This window comes from Myripristis murdjan, chromosome 12, assembly GCF_902150065.1.
Source record: "Myripristis murdjan chromosome 12, fMyrMur1.1, whole genome shotgun sequence".
NCBI classification, from domain to species: Eukaryota; Metazoa; Chordata; class Actinopteri; order Holocentriformes; family Holocentridae; genus Myripristis; species Myripristis murdjan.
The window spans coordinates 2,803,538-2,820,243 of record NC_043991.1 but is presented as its reverse complement, the minus strand read 5'-3'; the positions used below and the strand labels follow the sequence as shown (position 1 = coordinate 2,820,243).

The 16,706-nt window shown below is 43.8% G+C and overlaps 1 protein-coding gene across 1 annotated transcript in view; it reads left to right on the top strand.

The window, feature by feature from the left end:
* The first annotated feature begins 244 nt into the window (after window positions 1-244).
* The window catches only part of grin3a (glutamate receptor, ionotropic, N-methyl-D-aspartate 3A), an 89,801-nt gene continuing 73,339 nt past the window's right edge, over window positions 245-16,706 (top strand). The window contains exons 1-2 of the mRNA XM_030065975.1: window positions 245-1,042; window positions 15,445-16,172. Coding sequence (XP_029921835.1) covers window positions 245-1,042; window positions 15,445-16,172 — 1,526 coding nt within the window. The remainder of the gene's footprint in view (window positions 1,043-15,444; window positions 16,173-16,706) is intronic.

Sequence of the window (16,706 nt, the reverse complement as noted above, 5' to 3'; positions counted from 1 at the left end):
TAGGCTCATTTTTTGCTTGTGCGCGGCTCGTGCCCAGTGTCGCGCCTCGGCAGCCTGTTGTTGTCTGTGTCGCTGGAGAAACGCACAACTTTGCCGCGAGCTGGCGGAGCTGGTGGAGCTGGTCTGAGCGGCGCACGCGGGCCACAGCACGCGCGGGGCCAGACGCGGGACCGGCGGAGCGGCTGCGGCGCTCGGTGGTTTTGTCGTCGGACGGGGGATTTGGAGGCGCCGAGGAGCGGCGGCGATGATGAAGATGACGATGGTGATGATGATGGTGAACGGCCCGGGAGCTCGAGCTGGTGCCGGGGTCCCGCCGCCGTTACCGCTGCTGCTGCTGCTGGTGCCGCTGCTGTGCGCTCTCGTGCTTCTCCCGCCGTGCGCTCACTCGCACCCGCAGCCCTGCCAGGTGCTGAAGCGAATCGGACACACTGTCCGGATCGGGGCACTGCACGTTCAGCCTCGCGTGCTCTCCTCCGCCACCGGGAGCGGCGGCGTTGAGGAATGGGACACCGGGGACGCGGCCGGGGGAGCCTCGAGGGAAACGGGCGAACGGCGGTCGCAGCTGGAAAGGAAGGTCAAACCAAGTGCCGGCGCGCCTGGATACGGGAGTCTGAGGACTAGAGGCGCCGTTAACGGCCAACGGGGCACGAATAGGAATAAGAGCCTGGCACGGCAGCGCGAGGAGAACGCCTCACGGGAGAACCGCATGTTTGCACCCCGGGACTCGGTCCTGGCCGCGGCCGAGGCTCTGAACCGGGCCGGTCTGCTGCCCTACAACCTGTCCCTGGAGCTGGTGATGGCCGTGGGGTCCGGGCTGGGCGAGCTGCCCGCGTTCTCCTTCTCCAACGCGGGCAGCCCCGACAACGAGGACCCGCTGTCCTTCGTGGAGAGCGTGTGTCACACCGTGGTGGTGCAGGGGGTCTCCGCCATGCTCGGCTTCCCGCGGAACCGGGAGGAGCTCGTGAAGTTGGAGTTCGTCTCGCTCGCGCTCCAGGTGCCCGTCGTCAGCGTGGTGCAGAGGGAGTTCACGCGCCACAGCGAGGTAAAAGTTATTGAACGCCGGTTAACTGTTGAATTGTATTGGACGTGCAGCACGCGCACATGCAGCAGAGGATGTGAACTGAGAACACAAGTGTGGTGTTGTGGCCTGGGGGCTTGGATTTACAATTATAATTCTGGAAAAGCGCGTTAAAAGGCACGTGAACAGGTGTGTTTTCCTCATAGTGGTGTTATTTCTCAGCACATGACAGCGTGTTGTGGTGTGGTGAGGTGCATCTCCATGTTGTGTTCAATCTGCTGTCCAAGTAAAGATGAGACCTTCCTTTTTGGAGAGTCCCTTCCCCGCCTTAAAATGCCTCAGGGTCATGTAGCTTGGATAATTTGATTTTTGCTTTTGCTTCGGGAGACATATAAGATTAATTCAGGTCTGAGAGATTTATGTCAGCTCGAGAAACGTGTGTAAAATAAATTCAAGAGGATCCACTATCCACTACATCCTTAGGTGTAAACAAAGGCGGTTTGCTTATTCTCTTCCATGGCATGTTGGGGGGAATTTGAAGGGGATGACAGGCAGCATGTTCTTCTTCTTCTTCTTCTTCTTCTTCTTCTAATCTTCAAGCCCAAGTTTGAGGTATCAAAATAATGCAAACACATTCAAAAACACATTCAGGACCATGGAGAGAGGAAAGCCAGGCTCTGTCCATGGTGCTGAAATGTGTGGCTCCCCTCTTCAGCACAGTGGAAGGTTTCGAGCTATAAAAACCATCTCTGACTGTAATTTCTCTCTTCTGTCTCTGGGATTGAGAGTTATCAAGATGCTCGGGAGTGATCTCTCCATTGAGGGTTATGTGCACGCCCACACAAGCGCAGCAGCATGGACCCACGGTGGTTCAACTGTTTGGCAGTAAACAAATGCAAACCTGGGACTCTGCAGGTTCCCATGCAGTGTATTGAGGGAGAGTTTGACAGATGGGAGAGGGAATATTTTTTTTTTTTTTTTTTTTTTTTAGCTGGATATATCAAACAGAAAAAGTTGAGCTCCACAGAGAGAGAAGAAGGAAGAGTACAGCCTAAAGTTGCTCCATAGTGTTGAAATATATCGATTTGATTCCTTTCTCTTCGCCAAAGAATACACTGGTTCCTCTCTCCATCAGCAATCGAATCTCAGGTATCTCAGTTCGAATGTCCCGTGACTGTCATCATAGTCAGTTGACAGCTGAGATATGTTTCATAGAAACACTACTTCACCAAAGATTTGCTGGCTTCGGGTTTGTTGGAGTGACACCATCAAGCCAAAGTCAAATCCCTGAGTAGATTCGGGCCTTCTATTATCTCCCTGCAAGAAAAAGCAGTCAACAAGCCAGTAAGGTTTTCAAGTTTGAGTTTTTTAAAGGTTTTATGGGCTTTAAACACCAATACATATCCACTTTGTAAGAAAGCTTATCATCATTGGAGGGTCATTATCCAATATCTCTAAAATATGGATGATACCGTGTGGCGTTATAATTTTGTAAACCAATAGCCAATGGCAGTTCACTTACTTTATTTTTTTTTTTTTAAACAACCATGACTTGTTTTTACCTATGGAGCTCTCAAACGTTTAGTTAGAGTGTCACTTACAACTAAAGTCTTAATATAGAGGAAAAACGAAAGATTTGGGTTAATACTTGGTTTGCGCCTGCGTTCCAAAGCCCACAGCTACCGTGCTGCAGACATCTTACATCACCCGAAAGACAACACTCCATAAAGTAAAACACAACCAAAACAAGAGGAGATTAAAAAATAAATGAATAAAAAAAAACTAGAGGAGGAAAGTGCTGCTGGGTCCTGAACTGTCACGACAGGCTCTGTTTAGATGGATCTGCTGCTTCATGACTCATTAGATGCATGGAATGACCGTTTCCTTCTGTTAATTGTTTATTTTCAGTTTTCTCCTCCAATGCCACACCGCAGGCGACTTGTTATAAATAGCGGTGCTTTTAATTTACGCTGAAAAACATCACAGTGGACCGGTGCAATGTGTCTTTATCAGGTTCATTATGACCCTGACACCTGATGAAGACTGATGCGCTGCAACATGTTGGCTGAAACAAAGGCCTCTTCCTTCATATGAGGAGACCTGTTAATCCTCCTGTAAACTATCATTTTGTTAATATTTTTATCAGTTTAACATCTTTTCTTCACTTCCAGAAAATGGTTATAGTAAAAACTTGTTACCCAAGTTCATGTGTCTTGTTGACAATAACCTAAATAGCCGGTTAAATAAAACATAACATCAAAGATTTTGTGGGAATCAGTTTTTTCCCTTCCAAATGTCACATGAACCAGACTGGCTCTCACATTGCAGGTGTGGTCATGTTACTACAGGTGTTACTACAGGTGTGGCATTGTGTGGTTGGGGCCCTAAAGCAGAGTGAGGTTTTTTGAAGATTATAAATGGCATTTTACAGTTCCTCAGTGTCCAAAACAACTAAAACGAGTATGAGTAAAATGTTATTTCTAATATTAAAACAGCCTGGGGTCAGACTGACCCTAATGAAACACTGATGTACCAAATGTGTCCAGGACACTGAAAACATCATCATGTTAATTTAATTCTGTGTTTATCGACTTGTCTCCATTAAATTAGGAAAAGTAATTGAATATGAAGCCAAATAAAAAAAGATGTTAATTATGTATTTAGAGAGGTTAAACACTGAATGAGGTCAAACTGACACCAAAGACAAACACAAGGCTTAATACAAGGAAATCATTTATCTACATATTGAATGAAAGTGTCTGAATTTCCAGCAGCGCCCTTCTCTTTGGGACATTTCACGAGGCTGATTTGACCAGGACGTGTCCAGGTGTTGTGGAGGTTTTGGCTCACCAGCTGTCAATCCTGATTCTGAGGGCTGAAAATTTGGAGACGTGACAGCGAGGTGCTCGGAGGACGCTGACGCTATCGGACCGTACATGCCAATACCGATCAGAGAAGTCAGCCGGGGAGGAACAAAGTGCAACTGCGTCTAAAAAATTGAAAACAAAAGAAATGGACTGAACACACTCAGTGGTGCCATTCTATATGATTAAATTTCCCCGGGCTGAAAACCCATCAACGCGCCAAATATGCCGATTGAAGATTATCTCGGCAGCAATGCCAAACCAAGACATTAGGAAAATTAGATGTTTTGTTATGCTAATCTTTTCACTTATACTCAATGGTTCCATAAAGGGTCTTACTTTACACACTTGCATGCTTGTGTGTGTGTGTGTGTGTGTGTGTCCATAAACAGCCATGTAAGACACACACTTTCAGCCTAATTATGAGGCAAGTTTGAGATGGATGCATGCACAGAGAGAAAACCAAATGCCTTTAGGATGGAAGCTCTCAATTCATCACTGGCATGATTCATCAATTAATCGTTCTGTAGAAAAGACACCTGCTGTGTGTGTGTGTGTGTGTGTGTGTGTGTGTGTGTGTATTTCTTTGTGTGTTCTTGGTTGAAGTTCCATCACAAGAACTGACACAATGCACACACACACATCCGCACATAATCAAAATAATTCTCTTTCTCTCTTTGTCTCTCTTGCTTTCAGACACACACACACACACACACGCGCGCGCACACACGCACACACACAAAGAGACAATGATTTGGTGTAACTAAGCACTGTAAACCTCTCTAATCAGGCGGCATTGATAGGGAAGTTACTGCATATCAATGAGAATTGACTAACAATTAGAGTGAATGTGTGGTTTTGTGTCGGTCTTTGAACACACAACCTTCCTGGGCGGGTGGCAGAGAGCGTGTTTGTTTTCCTCAATACTCACAGCGCAGACACACACACACACACACACACACACACACACCCCACCATTAGTTAGCCTGAAGGCTTCTGGGACACTTGCCACCTACTGAGCGACGGTAATGTGTGTGTGTGTGTGTGTGTGTGTGTGTGTGTGTGTGTGTGTGTGTGTCCAGGATCTAATATCCTCTGTTCACAAGGATTTTTATTTTTATACTATGAAGAGTCAGCAGGTGTTTAAAGTCCAAGATGATTTTAGCAGTGCAATTATAGAAATAGATGGATGAACAGACAGATATATGGACAGATATTGGGACGGATGGATGGATGGATGGATGAATGGATGGATGGATTGATGAGTGGATGGTTGGATGAACATATAGAAAAATAGAACAGGAGAAAGGCAAACAGACAGAGCCGTGCTTGTATGTGACAGAGTGGAAATGGCTTATCTCCCCACTGACTCACTCCAGTTTCCCTGCAAATCCCATCAGAAGAATGACACCAATTTCCCAGAGACAAAACAAAACAAAACAAAACAAAAACCAGTAATCACAAAAAAAAAAAAAAAAAAAAAAAAAGGTAAAACTTTTGGAACATCTGAAGTCGGGCCTGGGTTTTTCATAAACCTTCCATGACCTACACATTCATATGTTGTTGTTTTCGGCGCTCTGTATTTGAATCTGTTCGAACTCGGGAAATTGGCAGGCAATGGATTTTTTGCCTTGAGACATGGAGCCTATGGAAAAGAGGGATGAAGTGACCTCGGAGGAGAGGGAACGGCTGCGTCGGGAGCGAGTGGCTGGGGGTTTCGGAAGCAGCAAGCTGAGGGTTTTAGCATAAGTTTAGCATAAGAGGTCAGGGATCAGGAAAAGCCTCGAGAGAGGAGAAGATGACCCGTTATATGCATGGGAACACTAAACACTAAACCCTATTGTCTGAACCAAATGCTCCATTGCCTGAACCCCCTGATTGAATCAATCACTCTTTTGGCAAAACCATAAGCACGTTTCACCTGTTTAGACACAACTTACCAACACATTTTCATTGTGATGCACCTGTGTTGCATAATGGTGAGCACTGGTGGCAAAAGTCAAACACAAGTAAAGCACTGGTGTCACTGGTTGAACACAACAACTCAAAACTGATCACACTTGTGGCTAATGATGTGAGGGAACATATATAAGCCAGTTCAGAGAGCACTGCTGTGTGAGGCCCTACAATGGATAGAAATCTGAGAGGAGGAGTTTGTGTGAGAGGAGGTCGAGGAGGTCGAGGTGGTCGACCCAGTACGGAGAAATGATGCTGTGGCTGAGTAATGCACTTCTCATTTGTATATTTTTGTACTTTATTTTTACGTAGGCTTACTGTATACAAGTGCTAAATGCACAAGATTTCTGTTTCTTGTTCTTTTTTTTTTACTATGTCCAAGTGCTAAATGCACAGGTTTTTTGTTTTGCAACATGCATTTAGCCTACAGTGAACAATAAACATTTATTTCTACAGCTTCATGTCCTGAGCATTGTGTTTTCTATTTTTCTATGTAGTGTTTAGTGACTGCTCAGTAGTGTTTTTAATTTTGATTGACTCGGGGCACAATTTGACCACATAGTTCAGTTTTGAGCACAGATTGAACCGTTTTCAGGTGAAAGTTTGGTTTTGCCAGAGGAGTCTGAGGTTTTGTGAATGCAGCTTGAAAATTGGGTTTTGTGTTCACAGGTTAGAGAAAAGGAGAGCAACTTTCGAGAAATGTGTCTTAGCAATCGAGAAAAACTGTAAAAGCGAAAAACCATCCAAACCCTAGGTAAAAATAATAATAAAAACAACGGTACAGGTTGAAACACACACAGTCTGTGCCAGTGTGTTTTTGCTGTTATGATATTGCAATAATGGGGCGCAGAAATGCATGGAGATTTGCTCAAGCATGCAAAATATGCATTGCAGCTGTTTACATTGTCTGATTTACAGATGCAGGTGGCGTAATGTACACAAATATGTTCTGAACATGCAGTTGTGCACGGTTAGGTAGAATCTGCAGACGGAAATAACATATGCACACTGGGGAAATTTGTGCAACTGCCCATAGATATTGTGGTTTCTCTCTCAGAGGACATGTGCAGGAACAGGTTGTGTGCAGCAACACTGATCAGAAACTCGCCAGCAGGGCAGAAAAGACGAACAGCAATTTGTTCAGAGCGTGCAGAGGTGCATTGTTAGCGATCAACCTGCTAGATGCCAGCACAAATATCAAATATCTGAGGGGGCGCATGCTGAGTCCTCAAGGTTGGACGGCACAAAGATGATCAATAGCCAGCCAGACGGTGGCGAAATCAAAGAGAACACGTCCTTCCAGCAGAAGTTTCCTCAGCACCTCAGAAACGCCGTCCCTAAATTTATCTCTGGGATTGATTTTGTTCTGGACCGGCCACAGCTCCAGCTCCAGCAGAGGGGCTTACGACAATCAATGGACGAGATTAACCGCTGTTGCTCTTTAAATTTCTGTCGAATCATATGGAATTATGCCGCATTGATCTTTGTTGCGACTCCCGCTGCTGGACCGAGAGTTTAGGCCACGGAGGAAAAAGGTGCTCCAAGTCTGAATGAAGAGAGGAGAAAAATGTTTGTTTGAAATTTGAAGCTGTCGGTCGTTTGTACAGCAACTTATTATGACCTATAGTTGCATTTTAAAGTTAGGCGACCTCTAGTGGTCCTGTAAGTAACGACACTGTGGTGTAGCGTTAGGGAAACAAAAGTCTGCCCACAGAGGTTGGTGGAGTGATGGAAGGGTCGATCAACACATCTCTCACTCCGCCGACCCAAGTTCAAATCCCAGACAGAACAGTGTTCACTAATATGAGCCAGCTGATGTTTCGCAACCTTAACTCTGACCTTTTGCAACAAACCTTCTCCTGATCTTAATAATAACTTTTTCCAAACCATAAACAAGTATAGCGGCTGGTGAGCGTTCACTAGCAAACAAGAGGAGATAAAAAAAAAAAAAACAAGAAGTGCTGCTGGGTCCTGCAGTGTCACTGGATCTTCATGACCCAATAGATGTGTGGACTGACTGTTTATTAATCGCTTATTTTTAATTGTTAAAGGCAGACTTCTTCCAGTAGCACACTGCACTACACTGCTTATGAATAAAATGCTTTTAATTTACATGTCCACGAGCTAGCTCGATCAGGAAACAGACCTTTGGGTCATATTGGAGGCGCTCCTGTGGGTCGTCTGCGCTGCTAGTTTAGTTTTTGTTGGTGATGTCATGTCTGCGTCAGACTACAGGGGTTTTGAAATCCTGACTGATTTTTAAGTCACGTCGCATCAAACACATAAGGAGAATCTTCACAGATGTTCTCCACTCACTTTACCAGATAATCTGCACCGAACAAGTATGTTTGGTACCAGCCAAGGTTCCAGTCCAGGTTTCTCCTGTGATTGTCAGGAGGGGCGAATCCGGGAAAAATCGACCCAAAACTCTCTGAGCTCAGCCTTAAAGACGCTCCTGTGGGTCGTATTAGAGGGTTGGAACAAACAACCTGTGTGGTCGTATGGATAGGAGGACTTTATTTTCTTAACTAGGGTTTTCTACAGTGATAGGATTGAAAGGAAAATGACATACATGCACTGTTGGACTTGTAGATTAGGCTGAGTAAGATGAGTGTGGCACTAAATCTGTGATTTAATTCCCAGCACCTGTGCAGGGATTTCAGGAGGTACAGCAGTTTCGTAGGTTAGAGACATAAGGAGGCCAAGAGGATGAACGGCTGAAGGAGCAAAGATCGACCTACATGCAGTTTGGGGTGGAGGCTGTTGGCGTTTCTTGCTGTGGAAGCAAAACTAAGACCCTCTGGGAATTTGCAATTTTACAAGAAATGCGATATATCTTCTTTTGCCAAATCACCAGTTCTTTGTAAGTTATTGCTACGGCATGATGTTTGGCAGTTTTCTACATATTTACAACTGAAAACGACTCATATCCTGTACAAAAGTTACTTGAACACCAGTTTGAATAAATTTACACAACTTTACCACCATGAATCATCAACTCAAAGTAAGATCAATAAACAAATCGCAGCAGATTAGTTTGATTGGTACACCGGTGTACTCTGGGTTTGCCAGTCCCCACGCTTTTTAACCAAAAGCAAAGGCAGAATATTGGAAGTTCAAAGGCATAAAAGCCCACAGCAAGCATATTTTGGCTGCAGAAGTCGCAGGGAAAAAAAAAAACAAAAAAAAAAAAAAAACAACTCTAAAATGTTGGAAGAGAGAGAGAACAGTGATGAAAGAGAGGGGATTTTCTGTGCATAGAAAGCAGCAGATCTCTTTCTCTATGTAAGAGAGTGGGCAGTCACTCCTCCTTGTGAATTCTTCCTCTTTATTTACATGGCGAACAAAGGAAGAGGGTTACAGATTTAGAGGGATCACGGTGCAGAAGTGCTGCAGCGGAGAATAAATCCCAGCCCCTCCAGGGGGATGAGAGAGGGGTGAGAGTCAGATGCCCCGCAGACTGCATTACCATTTCCCAACCTGAAACAGGGGCTCCGGATCGGAAACAAAACACGCATTATTGCCTCTGTGGCTGTTTGTGTTGTGGCGGTAATCCACGCCCGTGTTTACAGCAATGCAATCAGCAGATTATGGAGATGAATAGTGATTGTCCAATTTGCATGCTTAATGGGGGAAAAAGTGATTAATGAGAGGCAAAAGTAACCAATAGGTGCATCTAATGAACCTTTAGTGCAAAGCTTGTGTAAAAGTTATAGGATCAATTAAACATTAGAGTTGCTGAGGGCCTTCTTTGAAGTCTGTGTGTGTGTGTGTGTGTCTGAGTGAGTGTGTGTGTGTCAGAGAGAGAGAGAGAGAGGGAGAGCGAGTGAGCGGGTGGATGACTGACTGACTGACTGACTTTGTGCGTTTGATACAGAATGCCAAGGTACACAGTGAAGCTGACTTGGCAGCTCGGGGCCGCTGAACATCCTCTGAAAACAAACTCTCCACTTTGGCGTTTGGTGACTTTGTGCTTCTTGTCTGGTGTGTTTCATAACACTTCAAAAAAAAAGTATAACGGGATGAAACAAGAAAAGCACACACGACGAGTTCTGCAAAGTACTGCCGAGACGATTTAGTCAAATCTGAAGAAATATCTGTCGTAATCTCGTGGCTAAATATAATCCTGTGGCTGCAGTAGTTTGTGTTTGGTGCCGGTGTGCGCAGGATGTAGAGGCAGATAACAGAATGTATTGTTGTCCTGTTTTGGAAGTGGATTAAGTAAAGGATCACATGCAGCCAGCTGGTCATTACTGCAGAATAAACCCCGACAGGGAGATCAGCTTTTGTATCACCCTGTCGGGGTTTACTTTGTGATATAACCCACTGGCTTCATGTCGTCCTGCTTATTACATGGCTACTTATAAAATAATGCAATCATGTGACGCAGTAAATTAATTTTGAAATGATTGTTTAGCCTTAAAAACTTTGTTAAAACAAACAGTCCATAGATTATATTTGCGTCTGTAGCAACCAGACCCAGACGGCTGAATGTATAAATAATATCTCAGCGGAGTTATTCGACTACATGTTATGGACTCCTCTGCGTTACTGTATTATACTCCACACTATGTTACTATACGTTTGTGTGTGTGTTTGTGTGTGTGGTACTTGTGAGGACCGACTATTGAGAAACCACTGCTCATTGAGGACAGTTTGGGTTGTGAGGACATTTTGGCCGGTCGTCGCAAAGGAAAAAAAACAACTTTTGCTTATTGATCAAGATTAGGGTTAAGGTTAGAATTAGGGTTAGGGTTAGGGTTAGAATTAGGAATTTATTACAGGGAAACAAATAAAAAGGAAATGTTCTCCTTCATACTCTACACTCATACTAGTCTGGTTAAGATTAGGGTTAAGTTATTCTGAGATTCCGTTATTTAAATCTATTCTGGTATGGTTAAGGTTAGGCTTTAGACTACTTTGGGTCTAATTTGGTATGCTAATTATTTCTGGCCTATTTTTGGTTAAGGTTAGAGTCTGATTATGTTAGGAATTATTTATTTCATTCTGTTGTGGTATGGTTAAGGTTAGGCTTTAAACTGGTTCGGGTCCAGTTTAGGAATTATTTAGGTAAGGTAAGGTTAGGTTAAGGTAAGGGTTAGGGCATACCTGTCAACATTTGAGTAGTAAAATCCGGGAGGTTTTTGTGTCGGCGGGGGGGGGGCGTTGCCCCGGTATGCACATCATCACGTTGAAATACACAGGCATGGCCCGACATCATTATAAATCAGTAGTTCAAATACATTCATCATGTCTTCCATTTAACTAAAAAACGTTTTGGTCCTTTTAATCAGATATGGGATGTTTATTTACCTCGACAGTTTCGGAGGTCAATTGTCACTCTTCTCTGACAATGTCACACTAACCTCGCGAAAACTGCCATCTACAGTGCATACAGTAGTTTACTGTAGCGGGTGGCAGAGGGCAGACTGGAAATGGGCGGCTCGCCCCGGGGTATTGTTATTATTTTTAATAAATGCACTTTAAATACGGGAAATTTACGGGAAAATACTTATACGGAGGGGGCCGGGAAAGGAGGGTAAAATACGGGAAAATCCCGGCCAAAACGGGTGATGGGCATACGCTGGTGGTGGCTAAGATTAGGGAAAGGCTGTAGAGAAATAATCCAAGTCAATACAATCTCCCCACAAATAGAGTAAAACCAATGTGTGTGTGTGTGTGTGCCATTCATTTTATGTTGATATTTGATTTGGTACTCATGTTGTAGTGACTTTTTGACCAGCAGATGTCGCTGATCACCTGCTTGGCTAACAATAAAAAAAAAAACAATAAAAAAAAGACTTTCTGCACACAGTGAAATATCAGCCCACGAGACAATTTAATCCAGCCCTCGGACCAAAATCATGATTTATGCTTGTGTGCTGGAATCCAACCCTCCTGTCAAATTTACTTTTGTGGAGGAAATCAAATTGTTTTGTTTGTTTCACGGAGGTGCTGTACACCAACTGTCCTGCAGATGGCAGCGTCAGGCATGAGTTAGGTCGAGTTTGACGTGGTAGCTGATCCTGTAGCGGCGGGGCGCGGCTGAAAATACTGCAAAGTCAAGTTTCCAAGATGAGCCAACCAGTTTTTTGTTTGTTTGTTTGTTTGTTTGTATCTCTGGAGTTCCCCCATAGAGAGAGAGAGCAGTGAAGCATTGTGGGAAACTGCGTTTTGCTCATTTTGTTAAAACAGAGCTGATGAATGTTTGTCTGCCATGCTGAGGATTTCCACTTCAAAAACAACAACTAGACTTGAATAAACTGAGGGGGAGGACTCCACTGCTCCCACTGAGCTGTAGCTTTACACACTGGTGGGGAATAAATGAAATATCAATAAATAATCATCTAATTAAAAAGGAATTTATAAAGGAAAAGCATCATTACATAACTGTGTCTGGAAACAAAATCCACTGGTACAAAAACTCGACTTTTTAATAAATTTTAAACTTGGGATGCAGCCCCTCACCTCAAACCAAAAAACAACCAATCAGTGTTGAGAATTAATTATTGGAGAATGGCTTCACTGACCAATCAGGTTTGAGCATTTAACACAGCTGTGTAATAAGCACAAACTACCGGCATCATTCACTCCCTAACTATAAAGCCAGGTTGCTAAACACATTCACATATGTGCAAAATCCTTAGATTATTTGCACAAAAACAATATTAAAGACATAATATATTTATCAGCATAATATGTGAAATAAATTATTAGTACAGATTAGTACACAAACTTTACTTATACAGTGCTTTTTCAAAACAATTTGTGTTTCACAAAGAGACAAGAGGAAGATAAAGAGAGAAAAACAGACAAAAAAGAAAATCAAAGCCGACAACGTGTAAAGCAGAGATACATGCAAATCAGAAAAAAAGGAAAATCACTAATTCAGGAGAATGCCAGAGACAGCACTTTCAGATTTCATTTTTAAAAAAAAAATGTGAATAGAGTGTGTGGGTGAGATAAAAAGCCTGGGAGGGCTTGTGAAAGACTCACATAATAATTAATAATGAATGAACATGGATCAAACGAGGCCAAATATGACAACCACCAAGTGAAATTATTTGAAAGCATAAAGTATAACTGATATGTGTATTTGCAAATTGCGGCATTCCTGCTGTTTGCTCCCACTGTAACGTCATGCAAAGCAGCGAACATGAACATAAAGTCTGTCAGGATGCATACATGATAACGGTGCAACTGAAGAAATAAAATAGAGCAGAATAATGTAAGCTTCTCATCCTGACACCGCCCGTGAACATGTGGTGGACGCTTTTATTCAAAGCTCCTCATTGCACGGTGAGACCGCTCACTCCTTAGGACAGTTTTTTTATTTATTTATTTTTTTTTTTTTTTGGCGGGGGTTACGGGATTCCTGTGGGATTCCAACAGGATAACAAAATAATAACAAAAGGTCAATTTTTATATATACACATATGATAGATAGATAGATAGATAGATAGATAGATAGATAGATAGATAGGTAGATACTTTATTCATCCCGGAGGAAATTCGCAGTTTTTCAGCAGTATCCACAGATTACAGATTAAATAAATAAAAAATAAAGAATAAGACCTAAGTACAACCCAGTGTGCAAAAAGCAATGTGCAAAAAAACATGTGCATAGGTGTATAAAATGTGCATAGATGTAGGTCAGTGTGCAAATTTAGAAGAAATATACAGTATACACAGATGATGAATAGCAGTAAGCAATATAAACACTATAAACAAGGAATATAAAAAAAATAGAAATATGAACAATTTAAACAGAAGTATGAACAATTGCAGTTCTAAGATGATTAAACACTGTTTTCTTTATTTTCAACATAATGCTAGTTGCTCTGATGTCTTTTTTTATTCTTTTTTATTCTCTCTGTCTGCTGTGGTTGCTGGTTGCTGGTTGGTTGCAGCCGCCTGTCCGGTGTGTGATGTGTGTGGATTTGACAACCATGGACTGTATGAGAATATAGGCCAATCTGCTGGTCAAATAGTGTGAAAAAAAAAAAAAAAAAAAAAACTCCAGCAGAGCATAAAGTAGGCTAAGAGAACATCAAATCAAAACATGCACTGCCTAATGGAGAGACTATCCCACCTTAGAACAACCTAACAAGGGAACCGGGTGGGAGTCGTTCCTCCAGGACTGGGACCGGACAGGATTTTTTGGTTTTTTTGTGCTCATGGGATTATACGGGTCACAGAGAGATTTTTTTTTTTTTTTTGTGCATTGTCTCACAATAGCTTTTGCATTGCCTTGCCGATATTTTGCATTCCCTCACAATACTTTTGCATTACCTCGCAATACTTTTCTACTTCTGTCATACTCAAGGAGCTGATCCACACGAATGGCTCAGAGGGAACGGAAGTAGAAAAATATTGGGAGGTAACACAAAAGTACTGCGAGAGAACACAAAAATAAGACAAGAGAACACAAAAGTTATTGCGAGAGAACCCGAAACACACTGTGAGGCCGTGCTAACGTTAAGCTGCGAGGGAACGTAAATAAAAAAAATCTCACCATGACCCTTTGGGGGCTCCGTAAGTTTCGGACGGGACAGCCGTGAAAATCCACTCTCGTGTCACCCTCGACTTCTCACACCGCTGTGCTCTGCCTATTGATCTGGCTGGCTTTCATCAATCAATTGACGAATTCATGAATCCCAGTTTGGGCTTGTATTGTGTTGAACGAGGGAAAATATATTTAAATGAAGGTCTTTTTTTTTATCGAGTTTGTCCGTACGAGATGTCCACGTTCCACTCATTGAGCTGCACTGTGTTTTTCATGATGTGTATAATGATATTCATGGGAGCAGGTAGGCAGCGAGGCTGAAATCCATTATGTTCAACAGACTGTGTTTGTTCTTCAGGAACAAATTGAGTCCTAAGATCGGGAGCGACTCCCCTAGCTGATTGTTTAACTTTCTTTCTTTTGTCTTTCTTTCCTTCTTTCTTCCTCCACATCTATCTGTCTTTTCTCCCAATCGCTCAATTCTTTTCCTCATCTGTCTCTTTGTTGCTCTTTTACTTTTACTTTTACTTTTCCTCCCCGCTCTCCTCTCCTTTGCCTGAACACAACCCCGACTCCTCCACTGTCTATCCTTTTCCCCTCGTTTGCCTCTCACCTCTTCTTCATCTTCCTTCCTCTCTGTCTCCCTGCTCTCACCTTATCCTCCCATCTCATCCTCCCTCGCTCCTCATCCTCCCTATCACCTCTGGGTTTTTTTTTTTTTTTTTCACTCCCACCACTCTTACATTGTCATCTCCCACCCTTTTCCTTCGCCCTCCTTCATCTCTACCTCATCTTCTGCAATCCTGTTTCTCACTAAACTCCCTAATCTCTCTTACTTTCCCCTAATTCTCCCTCACTCCTCTCCCTTCCATCACAATTTCCTCTCCTCTCTTACCTCCTAAATGCACCTCTCCATTCTCTTTTTCCAAATTCACCTGGCCTTCTTTTTCACCATCTCACCGTCTCGCCCTCCTCTCCACTCCTTTCACTTTATCTCTCCCCAAAATACATCCTCTTTTCCCATTTCTCTTCACCTTTCACCCTCCTCCCCACCTGCTGCACCTGCATCCTTTTACCCGCCGAATGCCCTCTCCTCGCAGAATCCCCTTCATTTTCAGATGGTGATGCGGACCGCGGAGGCCCCCCCGTCCCGTCTCCTCTACTCGCTGCTGTCGATGAACGGCTGGTGGGACGTCAGCGTGCTGCTCTGCCAGGAATGGGACATCAGCGACTTCCTCTTCCTCATCAAGAACAACACCCGCTTCCACCTGGGGGCTCTGGTCAACCTGACCGCCGCCGCCACATCTTCATCGCCAGCGTCCTCCTCCGCGGCGGCATCGGGGGCCGCAACGGGATCAGAGGCACCATCGTCATCATCATCATCTTTGCCCTATTTCCCGTCTGGAGCTTCGTCCCCGGCTTCTCCCTCCTCTAAATCAGACCAGCAGCAGGCTCTCATGCGGCACCTGGAGGCCCTGAGGGAACCGACGACCACGACGGGCGTGGTAACGTTCGGGTGCGAGATCCGCGAGGTGCGTCGCCTCTGGACGCTGGCCACGCGGATGATGCTCCCAGAGTTCCACTGGGTTCTCGGGGACAGCCAGAACGTGGCCGAGCTCAGAACAGAGGGGCTGCCCTTGGGGCTTCTGGCCCATGGGGTGATGGGCTCCCCCTCCCTGGATCACTACGTGCACGACTCGCTGGAGCTGGTGGCGCGGGCGGTGGGCATCGCCGCTCAACAGGATCCAGCCCTGGCGCTCATACCTGGGACTACCAACTGTATGGATGTACAGCAGGGCTCTGCCAACTCGGGAACCTACCTGGCAAGGTAAGGAACCATGTGGGTACTCCAGTGTTTATATCTTGCATCTATAACGTATTTTAACCCCTTCAGACCCTGCGTCCATTGGAACGGACATGACATATTTCTGTCTCTAAACCAATAAATACCGGGTAATTGAATGATGTCAGTAATGCTGGTTACTGGTTGGATCCTGATTATCCAATCATAATCATGCTATGACTTTGTGACAGACATCGGACAAGAAAAGCCTGGCTGAGCGACTGCAGAGAGGGAGGAGTGAGTGCCCATTTTCAATCAAACATATACATTTATGTTCATGATGGCCAAACAAATTTTCTGTCAGCATAATTGTAACCGTCACAAGTGATAATATTTTAAGTAATTTTGAACATACATCATATGGTTAATTTACAGGATTTTTTCAAAGTCTGATGTCCATTGCAATGGACATGAAAAAATACTATTAAAAACACGAGTTAGCAAAAATGTGTTTTTCCCACTTTGTTTTTATGTTGGAGAGGAGTCAGAATCAGTTTTTTTTTTTTTTTTTTTTTTGCC